Below are 12,031 nucleotides of genomic sequence, written 5' to 3'. Positions count from 1 at the left end.
TTGGCACAAGTCCATCCTGGAAGCAGGGGAGAAAGTGGAGAGGGCAAAAAGACTCAGAAAAGCTGCTCACTAGAGCAGCTGGCCCACAAAGTTCTTTCTTGAAGTTCCAGGCTTTGGGAATTTACAGAATCAGACCAGGTTTATGGTTGACCATCATGGTGTTTAAAAATAATAAATTAATTAAAGGGCTTAAGAAATTCCTAAGAGTCTGCAGATGGAAGAGACCAGGAAACCCTTTGCACCCACATGGAGAAACTGATTTTCTACAGTTTCCCAGTGTTCATGAGCTGCCTAAGCATAAAACGAGTTGTGCTTCCTTTGCAATATCTTGGGGATAAAATGAGTTCTAAAGCTGAGAAAAATACCTAGTTTATTTGTAATCTGTGTTATAATCTGTGGTTTCAATGACTATGCTGCTTTAGGCTGATGGTAAGGCAGAAGTGTGGTGCTGAAAGGAGGAGAGAAGCTGGGAGAGTCCGGCTCTGCGTCCTCCCACAGTCCAGTAGGTTATGAACTTCTGAAGGCACATTCCACTGATGAGCTCAGGGCCTCAGGACCACTCACCTCTCAAGGCTTCCGGCTGGCAGCCTGTGGATGCCACAGCGTTCTCCTAAGGTGTTTTATTCACTAAGTCAGTGTGCTGTGTGTTTGGCTTGTATATTCTGTAGTTCTATGATCAAATGAGTGAATATTTCATTGCTTCAGAACTCGGTATCTGATGAGGGCAGTATGTTAAGACCCTTTCCCTCGAGGGCAATGTAGGAGTAATTATAGTAAGGTAGGTACCGTAACACATTTTATACATGAATCAAGCATTGCCATTTGAATGTGAGATGCCCTCCACAGGCTCCTCGTGCTTAGTCCCACGGTGGGGGTGGGGGAACCTTTAAGAGGAAATGACTTTGGAAGTGGGTTACTGGGAGTGGGGTTCTGGTTTTATAGCTTGGCTCACTTCCTAGTCATTGTTTTCCAGGCTGCAGATCAATATGAAGAGCCACTTTTCCTGCTGCCGTGCCTGTCCTGCCATGATAGACTTTATCCTCACAGCAGCTTTATCTTTAAGCTGCTTCTTGCCAGGTACTTGCTCACAGCAAGTTACGAGAAATTTAACTAATAAAAGAAATTAAGAAACCGGGATAGATATGATAAAGTTAAAAAATTGCTAAAAGTTATCAATTCTAGGTGATATAAAAATCCTTGCCTCTGAACGCCCTTGAAAATGAAAGCAGAACAGAACCCGGGCAGTGTTACTTACAGTCCTATTTACGGTCTCCTGTTCTCAGGTATCAGGGACCTGGGCTGCCAGGGTCATGTAGCACATGGGTAGAAGTGTAAGCATCATCAGGTCCCTTACTGAACATAGACACAACATTTAACACATTTAACCCATGACAGATACACACAGGCTAGAAAGTGCCTGAGAGGTGACGTTGCAGTGGGGCCATCGTTCCCTGTCCATGGGACTGTTTCCATTCCCCAGAGTAGGTCTTTTGCCACTGGTCTAGTTGCTGGGGACAGGGAGTGGGGACCATCTTGGTGGAGTAGGTATACGCAGTGCTGCAGCCACACTGAAGATCAGTGCCTCAGTTCAGGAGTAAGCTGAGGCTTGGTATGCACTCGTTTGGCAATATGCAATCTGTATGCATTTTTTGAGAAACATTACCATTCATATTTTTTCTCAAAGGGCTCTGTAATGTCAGCCTCTGACCAAGTTTCATGAGCAAAGTCAAAGCCTGGCAACGAGAGGGAGAACAGAGTCTCTGTGGTCTGCAGGGCCTCTGTGGCACAGACACTGCCACCTGTTGCTGTGACTGGACACCTATCTAGAGCTCCGAGGAGGAAGGGTACTGTGCCTCACAGGCTGACACACAGTTCATCATGGGTGGAAAGGGCCTGGCAGCAGGTGGCCACGTGCACATATCTGGCAGCAGAAGAGACAAAGGCTGAGCTTGCCTGGCTTCCTCCTTTTTCTTGATTTATTCAGTGGGATCTGTCTCAAGGAGCAGTAGCACCCTGGGTTCCTCTCTTCAATTAAGCCTCTCTGAGAAGCACCTTCACAGACATACTCTTGCTTGCTTCTCCTACCTGATTCCAAATCTCATGAAGTTGGTAAAAAGGATCAACCAACATCGCCTTAAGAAACAAATTTCAGAGACCTGAGGTGATAATTCTGTTACTAAAGCTATAGCTATAGCCTAGTGTCTCACAACTTGACCTGCTCAGACAAAAGCAGAAAAGGAACCCAAATGACTAAGTAAAATGTTTTTCTAAAGTTTATTTACTTAACATTCTTGACATTCTTTTTAGACCTATTTTTAAAGCCTAAGCCAGGGAAAGCAAGTATGTGAGAACACAGTAGGGTGAGTCTGTCTCTCGTCTCCATCTGCTCAGACCTCAGTGTGTGCTGCTCCTTAACCCTGCTTCCCTCAGGCCACATTCCAGCAATACTGGGGGCCACAGCCACTGCTGTTTTGTGAGCCCGGACAGAAGATCTGGGCTGTCACCACCCATACCATCTCTGATGGGACCACTTTTAAATATAAGAATACAAAGGTCTATAGATTTTCCAGTCAGTCATTTAGAGTTTAGTGATGTCAGCCCTTATTGAAAACCTTTGGGTGCATGCATATATATAGCACACAAAGTTCCTCCACAGATACATGCACTAAGTTGTCTGCCATCCCTCAAAGTTGCCAGCCTCCAACCGTATGTGGTCTATCCTTCATACTCAAGAGTTCTTTATTCTCACTGAAGACAACATACAAGCAGAACATACATTTGTACTACAGCAACGAGTGTAATGAAGAAATAATGCTTCAAGACAAATCCCTAACAAGAATATGATCACAAGACAAGGACGGAAGAAAAGCGCACTTTCAGTCTCTGAGGTCTTCACAGCCTGTCAACTCAGGCTGGCTTTACACCAAGACCCACTTTAATATCTGTCAAGTTAGCCAAAGAAACAATCAGGTAAGTGCCAAAAATGTAACCAGCAAGCACAAGTAAAGACAACGGCATCTTACTGTAAAAACTGGATGATGAAGCTGCTCAACACAGTCTTTGTTTTCTATGTCTATGACAACACAGTCTTTGTTTTCAAGACATGGTTTCTCTGTATGGCCCAGACACAGCATGGCCGAAACCGTGCGTATTATACTAAGTGAAAGAAACCAGTCAGCCAAAGACACACATCATCTGATCCCACTTTTAAGAGCTACCTAAAGAGTCAACCACATAGAGACAGGGAGTAGGACAGGTACCTGGCAGCTGGATAGACAGGAGGGGAGGAGGTATCAAAGGCTATGGTATTTCAGTGTTGCTAGGTGAAGAGGTTGTGGAAATCTGTTGCAAGACTGTGTGAATATATTTGACCCCTTAAAAATGGTTCAGATGATAGAAAACAGGTTAATTACATTATATTATGTCTGTCAATGTTCTAAGAAGATGTGGTCGTTTGAATAAAGATGGCCCCCATAGACTCATAGATCTGAACGCTTGGGTCCCAGGGAGTGGCACTGTTAGGAGGTGTGGCCTTGTTGGAGGAGGTGTGGCTTTGTTGGAGGAGGTGTGTCACTGGGGCTGGGCTTTGAGGTCTTAGATGCTCCCAGCTATGGCAAGTGCAGCAGTCTTTTCCGGCTGCCTGCAAATCAAGGTGTAGAATTCTCAGTTCCTCCTCTAGCACCATGCCTGCCTAGATGCCATCATATGTCCTGTCATAAATGTTTTCCTTTATGATAGTTGCTGCAATCACGCTGTCTCTTCACACCACTATGAGCCTAAGGCAGAAGATTAAAACAATGTGTGTGTGTATATCAGAACGACTAAGTGAGAACCAGCCGTGAAGTTTTACAGTGTTTGGCTCTCGAATAGGAAGTGTCAGTACTTTTGGATTTTTCTTCTTGGGAAAGTACTGTCTTGACACAGTTTGTAAGAATGTTAGGAAGGTCTTACCTGGACTGGAGTGCTCGCAGTGACAGGAGGTGGTGAGGCACTGACTTTTGGCTCACTGGGGGATGCAGCTGAGCCCTGGGACTCTTGGCTCGCTGGCTGATCTGGAGACAAAGCATCACTGCTATCTTCATCAAATGAGAACTCACCATGCGTGTGAGGATAGTCCTCCTTCACCACACCTGCAGAGAGAACCACAGGTAACTCAGGGGCTCGAAACCCCGAGGCTGACCAGGACGGCAGTGTTTAAGGAGGTAGTTTAAAGCTGGGCCTTTCTAAACTACTGTAGAAATGGAGGCTCTTCCCAATGGGAGTCACACTGGCTGTCATGTACTCTTTGGGGTTTGATGTTCTTCCCGTCAGATCAAACCTTTGGATACAGCTACCTGCTGCAAGAAGCAGAGGAGACTGGAGTGCTTGGTTGTTGCTTTTGTTCTGTGTGGTGCATGAGCCCAGAGCTCTGTACATGCTAGCCAAGAGGCCAGAGCACCAGCACCACCCTAGCCCTGCTTGAGGGGGAGGCTTCTTGATGACACTGGAGAATATCACAGTAGGGGGCAATACAGCCTCCTCTTCAAAATATAAGCAGCAGGGCAAATGTGGAAAGAGAAGAACCTCTTCTCAACAGAGTAATACTTAAGAGATGCAAACTTTATTTTTTTAAACCCTGACCTGGAACCCAAATGTTAAAATGCAGGAAGCAGAGGAGAAAGTGGGAGTGTTACAGGGCCTCTGCAAATCAGTTTCCATTTCAAAGAACAGCATACTTAACTACACTCATGCCTCACTACTGGTGGCTCTCTTCCCAGATATTTGGGATCAGAGTGGACTCTATTAAGAATTTTCTGATTACAAACTGCTTATGGTTTAAACTCACACTATCTTAGTAGAAGTCCTCAGGGCTACGAGAGCCATACTAACTAGTTTCTCAGTATAAAAACTTCAAACCTGCTGACCGAGGTCCCACTATTCATTTTTCCTGCTATAACTATGATAGAAACGAACAGTGCAATGGTGACATGGGCAAGGCTCAGTGCTGGAGAGTGCTGCATATGCAGGCTTGTTCAACTTCCCAGAACAGGATGGGCAGCAGCAGGTACATGTTCAGAGTGGGTCAAACAGACAGATGCCACTTCCCTTTAAGAGTACAGTGAAGCCATGGTCCACTCTCCTTGCTAATTATCTTTCTAATAGACATAATGCAGTCTACCAATCTAAAAGAGTAGAAATGAAACAGTACAGTACAGTAATTTACCTTAGAAATGTAATAATGGCATGAGATGTCCTTTGGCTTACAATGGGAGGCCATACTCACTGCAGTGGAGGCCATTTCCTAGTCTATAACAAAGAACCACTAGATGACCATCAGCTTCTAGCTGACTCAGAAAACAACACCCTTGACTGATGTTAGCATCTTTAGTCAGATCTGTTTTATCTCCATCTCCTGTGCTTTCCCAGAAGACCCAAAGTGGTACTCTTGCCTATAATCGCTTCCTTGACACTCGAATCTACAGGAAGGATGTTCTTCTCCACCAGCTCCATGGGACCAGGCCTTTGAGCAATCTTCTCATTCAGGTCATCTGCCAACCGAGCTCTCTTCAACTTCATCTGTGTGGCTTGAAGAGATGGCTCTGCAAATGTTTCTGGAAGAGGAAGCATGGCCAGGTAATTGAATTAAATTGCTTGAACAGGGTTAGACTCAAGGAGGCTAGAGTGATGGTCGAGAGTGCTTGGTACATGTGGTGTCTCAGAGTGGGCCAGCTACCTGTCTGTGGAACACACAAGAGCCACAAACTGAGGCTGGTAATGGGAACTGGCACCATGCCCCTACAGTAGGAGGTCACATTTGTTACAATCCTTGTTATCAGGGAGACACAGCCAATGTGGCCCAGAGATCTCATTTGGCTCCACTGGAAAGGCAGTTCCTAGAAAGGGAGGAAGCGTGAAATCTTAGTATAGAAGTTTATTTTGGGGAGAGCTATGATTCATATTCCTGGATTGATCCGTCTATGTGTGCGTCTCAGGGTCAGTTATCATACTTAACTGACATATACTCATATACTCATCTCATATACTTAAAAATGATGGAGTTGCTACAACAGACACAAAGCCACCCTAACTCTTCCAAATTTTCTGCTTCATTCTGTCAGTTCTGGAGCAGGTGTTAATTCACTAACATATCCTCCCCTTGTCTTGAGCTATGTTTATGCTGTTTTAAAAGGAAGTGGGAAATTAACACCCCAAATTCTGAGTTGATTCTGAGCTCTATGAGGTGAAGCACATAGATTGAGCTGTATAGGAAGGTACACTATATACAGGAGACAGGAGAAGCCAGTCACATTGATGTTTTCAATGCTTCTGTGAAGCTCGCAGTAGGAGAACCTTCTGTTTGTCTCCCTTCTAACTGTCACACCATCTAAGTGAAGGCAGCAAAGAAAACCTTTCACAGTAGGAGCAGAGCAGAGCAGGTCACTGTGTTTCTGTTTGTCTCACGTCCCCTATACCTCCATGAAGCCAAGGCTCAATTTTTGCTGTTGAACTTCAGAAAATAATTTAGACTCTAATCTACCAAACACCCAATTCAATCGAATTAGGTTAATGCCAAAATATGGCTGTGGTTTTAAGGTAATTCAAGAGTTAATGATGATATAGTCTTTTTCATTTTTCAAATCTCAACTCAAGAATTCATGTTTCAATATATACTCATAATAAAAAAAAAATAGGTGTATGAGTGTTTCCCGCACGGTGTACGTGCCCCATTTGAGTGCCTGGTATCCAGGGAAGTTAGAAAAGAGCAGTGGATCCCTTGGAGCTGGAATTACAGGAGGTTGTCAGCTGTTTGACCTCAGTATTCAACCAAATAGTGTCCTCTGTAAGAACAATACAACATGCTTTTAAATGCTGAGCCACCTCTCCAGCCCTTTGGCCTTTCTTTTATTTTCATAAATGAGAATTTGGAGTAGATATTTTTAATTTAATTCTATTAATGACATCTTTTAGTGTCAGAATTGCCTTCTGACTCTCGACAGCATTTTCTGAGTGCGTACGCGCTTTATTGTTCCTTGCTGTGTTAGTGGAGGGCTTGCTGCAGTCACTGATCCCTGATGGCTGCAGTGCTCTACTCCAACACTGCTCTGATAAGCTTTTCAGCTCAGACGACTTCTGAAAACACAAACCAGAGTGGAGAAAGGCACCCATCGCACCTCCTGTTCAGGTCAAGGACACATAGAAGCACACATAGAAGACACATAGAAGAACAGAAGTTCTTCGGCTTATGGAGGCCAGTGCGGTACTTCACACTCCTTTAGAGCATATTCTACTGCAGTTAGCAGCCTGTGTCTTTCTCAGCCACAGCTACCTGTTTGTCCCCGTTTGCCTCTGCTCCTAAAGCACAGCTTTAGGGATACAGGAAGGCAGGTAGTTTTGTCTTGCTCATTATTAGGCCCTTGGTTCCAAGCATCCAGCAAGTGGATGCACAGCTTTCTAACAGTTACCTATTGCTCTTCAAGAACTGCATCTTTGGCTGTGTCTGAACCACTATCCTGCATGTGAAGATCATTTGACTTTTGTCACTAGACTCAGAGAAAAGAGACTCTGCCTCACAACTGTCTCCAAGTGTCTGAGAGGTTTCTAGATTCTTCTTAAAGCTTGACACGCATGAGACTGTCCAAGGATCAAGCTTTTTTTCTTTCTTTTTCTTTGTTTTGTTTTGACTTTTACTTAGAAAATTAGTTATAAAAGCAGAATGATAAGGGAAGTAGAAGCCAGAGAAGCTGGCTATCAAGATGGCTGACTCAGAGAGAACAGACATGTGAGTCACGTATTCTGCAGAAATAGAATGAAGTTGTCTTGCCTCCAGGGGCTAAGACTAGATCACCCAGAGGTGATCGGAGACAGTCCAGATCATGTCATGACTGATGTATTTAAGAGGAATAGAAACAAGTGTGGACACTACCTTCCCTAGATATCAATGAGATCCAAGCTAGACAGAGAAGATGACAGACAAGTCTTATGTACCAGAAATGTCCTAAGGACAGTACTGGTGGACTTGGGAGGCAGCTGGCAGAACCTCTGGTTAATCAAGTGACTCCCTGGAGGTCAAATGCTCCCCAGGTATCCTACACAGAGCTTCAGTTTTGAGTCTTCTTGGTGATATCCAATTTGAGGATGTAAGCCTGTGGGGTAAAGCATTATTAAAATGGGAATAAAGAAAAATAATAGGTACCTCACTGTTCTTCAACAGACACAACCCCCTTACCTTCTAAAATGTGCATCCTGACCAGCTCAGAACGATCTGGGCGGCTCCGGATCTTGTGCTTCAGAAAGTTTTCAGTCTTAAAAAGAAAAGTATTGTTCACAATTCATTGTAGTTTTAGATTTTCTTTAAAAGTAAATTACATACCCTGTTGTATCTTTAAGAGAATGACTAGAAATTAGTACTGAGAAGAACTGTCATCTAGCACATGGTTTATAGTGTAGCCTTCCAAAATCACCCAGGGGTTTGCAGTACATTATTATAAAGTAAGTATTTTATAGAGTTTTATAGTTAAACTGAGAAAAGCTCAAAATTTTAAGAAAAACTTTAAATAAATATAAGGTTTAATCCCTTTACATAAAGGTAATACTTTAGAAAAGTAGAAACTTATTTAAATATTAAAATTCTTAAAAATAATATTTTATTTGTGTTCATATTTTCAGGTACTTTATCCTGTATTCAATTCTCAAGCAACAGGTCTTATTTGTTACTGCATTCTGGGGATAGTCTTAAGGAATTTAAATAGTATTTGTATTTCCATACTGCATAACAGGACTTGTTGTCCCGCCCCCCCCCCCCCCCGGGAAAACAGAAAGAATGGTTGTGCATAATGGGACTAGGCATGCACATGATGTGTGAGCACAGAGGAGCCACTTCAAGAACACATTTGAGTACACCATGCTTACTTAGCTGTGCTCTCAGTCTTTGGGCAAATGTACAGTGGCACAGACCCACGGGGAAATCAGCCAAGGACCTTCAGAAGCATGTGGTTTCCTTGTCCCTCTACAAGATTAATACACAGCAGAGGCTGTTGCCTGTTTTATATGTTCATGCCCTATACTGCTTTCTTATACAACTCAGGACCACCAGCCAGGGATTGCCCCATCCACAATGGGGTGGGCTCTGCTAAGTCAGCCATCAGACAAGAGAATGCTCTATAGCCTTGCAATGTGGTGGGGCATTTTCTCAATTGATCCCTCTTCTCAGATTCTAGCTTTTGTCAAGCTGATGAAAAGCTAGTCAGTGCAGCCCTGAAAACACATGAACAAAACTTGTTACCGTTTTCTTTTTTATTTATGTGCGTGTATGTGGGGTAATGCATGTGTACGTGTACTTGTGAGTGTGTGCATAGAGAGGACAGAGGCTGATGACAGGTGTCGGTTTTTCAACTTCTCTCCACTTTTTGGGGGTTGCTAGGGTTTCTTTCTGAAACTAGAGCTTACCAAGTTGGTTACACTGGCTAGCTAGCAAGTGATGCCTCAGGCCCCTCAGTGTACTGGCGGGTCCAGACTTATTTTATATGGGTGCTGGGAATTAAACTTAGCCCCCATGTTATGTCAAACACTTTACTGACTGAGTCATCACTTCTGGCAGAGCTCCCGATTTTAATGGAACAAAACTTAACTGTCTTACACTTTCTGAAAGTCTCTAAGGAACTACCCCAGAACACATGCTACCTGTATCAGGCATCTTGGCGACACCGTGTATGTTCTGCAGTGATCTATTTAGCATACGAGTGCCTGGGATACGGCAGGGAAATGAGGGCTTTAAAGTAAGATCACTCACTCTGGCTCGCTCCAGGCTTTTGATCTGCTCATGGAATGCTGCTGGACTCTTCAGAGCTGTTGGGGAAAAAGCACATTGGTCCCAGCACAGACAGGGCTTCCATGTTAGCTCATCACTCTGCTAATCCTCAGTGCACACCCGTGCTGACGCTTGCTTACCAGCTCCTTTATAAGACACCAACACACCTGCACTCTCCAACACTACCCCACTCCACTTACATCCTTTACAAATAAAACAAGTGGCCATTTCAAACAGAACTGCCATACAATGACTGTAAGTGCCAGGGCATACAATTTGTGGCCCAGGAACTGTCACAGGTCTTTGTTCTTTGTGCCCATATGTGCTACTAAACAAAGTCCATGTGATCTTGAAACTTGAACAAGGGGACACACAGCACTCATGTCTCATAGATCTGAGGTGCCATTTATTCAGAACTCATAACTGGCTGTGGTGAAGCACAGTTAAGAGTCTTGCTGGTTTCCTGAATAACCTGAAAGGTAGGTAGGAACCCCAGTTCAGAGTGTGTGAGTCCCTGAGGTCATATAGCTAAATGTTGGTCAACAAGAGGGATTTACATCTTATACTCTAAATTTAAAGTGTCATGTTCTTTGTAGCACACTACAGAGCGACACACAGAATATGACCCTTTAGTTAGTCAGCAGTATTCTCCTTTAGAATCTCAGCATAAGGGGTTGGGGATTTAGCTCAGTGGTAGAGCGCTTGCCTAGCAAGCACAAGGCCCTGGGTTGGTCCCCAGCAAAAAAAAAAAAAAAAAAAAAAAAAAAGAAAAGAATCTCAGCATGGGGAAGTGGGGTTTACACTTCGTGATGTCATCTTTGAAAACTCTTGATCCAGCATTGCCTTGTAATAGCAGGTACATTAGAACCATGGACTTAGGTCAGTAGATGGGAGACAGACCAGCTCTCCACAGCCAGTCAGGGCTGATCTAGCAGTAATACCTTAAGCACCATTATCTGATGCTGCCTGGGAGAGGAGTGTGGCAGTGTAAACACCTGGCAAATTACCAAAGTGTCTTTGGGGTACCACAGCTGGATTCAAGATATTTAGAAGACAGATAATAAGTAGTCTATAAAAGCTTTACTAAGGGTTGGGGATTTAGCTCAGCAGTAGAGCGCTTGCCTAGCAAGCACAAGGCCCTGGGTTTGGTCCCCAGCTCTGAAAAAAGAAAAAAAAAAGTTTCACTAAGAGGAAAAAAATTATCCTCATTAACTGATAAATGCTTTCTGGGCTAGCAATGAGTTACAGGACTGGAAACATGCTTGCTTTGTAATTTTTAGTGTTTTAAAGTTAATTTTTAAACACTAAATAATAGATAAATAATAACAGATAATCCAGATGTATAATTCTACGGTATATAAAAACAACCATTCTCCCCTCTAAAACTTCCAGAGTTGGTGGTTAAAGGTAAGGAAAAAAGGCTATTGAAGGAAACAACTGTATTTAGGTCAGAAATATTGCACTAACTGTAGTAGACAGCATTCTGCTACTTTCAACAGACAGACATGTACTTAGGTAGAGCATGGCCTACTATCAAGGAGAATGCTCACAGATTAAGTTTAAGTAGAACAAAGTCACGAATTAATTGTACCCCATTACTCTTACAGGTCTGATCTCAGATGTATCAATGGTATTATCAATTCAACAATTTTAAGACTTAAACAGACATTAAAATTCACAATAAGAACTTCACAATGCCTTAGAGACATTCTTTACTAGTATAAAATTCAAGCTCATTTTATAAGCTGCATGTTTTTAAAATGTATTCTGTGGGTTCTCCAGTGCGGGCCATGCTGACCCCTGGCTGCACCTGCAAAAAGACCTCAAGGGCTGGACGAGGCAGGATAAGCTCTCCTCAGGAAGGCCCATCCTGTCCCAGCACACCAGAGACAACAGCAACTGGTTCTTACGTGGCATGATGCCCTGGTCCACTAGCTGCTCTCTTGTCCTCCTCTGTTGCAGCCTCAGCTGGAGCACTGTAGAAGGAAAGAGCTGGAGTTTATTAACAATCACAGAACCCAATGCCCACAGCTCTAAAGGACACTCTGAGTCATTATTAAACACCCACTTCACTATCCAATGAGAAGGAAATCAGCTATGCAACTGAGTGTGGTGGCCACATCTGTAACCTCAGCTCTCAAAGGGCTGAGGCAGGGGGATTAAGACAGGTTGCATTGAGTTTCAGGACATTCTGAACTACAGGTGAGACCTTATCTTAAGGAGGGAAAAGACATTACTTGGCAC

General features: G+C 43.5%; 1 protein-coding gene across 2 annotated transcripts in view; it reads right to left on the bottom strand.

Annotated features, from left to right (window-relative positions):
* Mrtfb (myocardin related transcription factor B) overlaps positions 1–12,031 on the bottom strand; it is a 155,730-nt gene that overhangs the window by 35,746 nt on the left and 107,953 nt on the right. For both annotated transcript variants that reach the window (XM_032912319.1, XM_032912318.1), the window contains 5 exons: positions 11,698–11,763; positions 9,770–9,825; positions 8,207–8,282; positions 5,430–5,591; positions 3,952–4,130 (listed from right to left, as the gene is read on the bottom strand). In XM_032912319.1, coding sequence (XP_032768210.1) covers positions 3,952–4,130; positions 5,430–5,591; positions 8,207–8,282; positions 9,770–9,825; positions 11,698–11,763 — 539 coding nt within the window. The remainder of the gene's footprint in view (positions 1–3,951; positions 4,131–5,429; positions 5,592–8,206; positions 8,283–9,769; positions 9,826–11,697; positions 11,764–12,031) is intronic.

The sequence above is a fragment of the Rattus rattus genome, chromosome 9 (assembly GCF_011064425.1).
Source record: "Rattus rattus isolate New Zealand chromosome 9, Rrattus_CSIRO_v1, whole genome shotgun sequence".
Lineage (NCBI taxonomy): Eukaryota > Metazoa > Chordata > Mammalia > Rodentia > Muridae > Rattus > Rattus rattus.
This window is presented reverse-complemented; position numbering and strand designations above follow the sequence as displayed.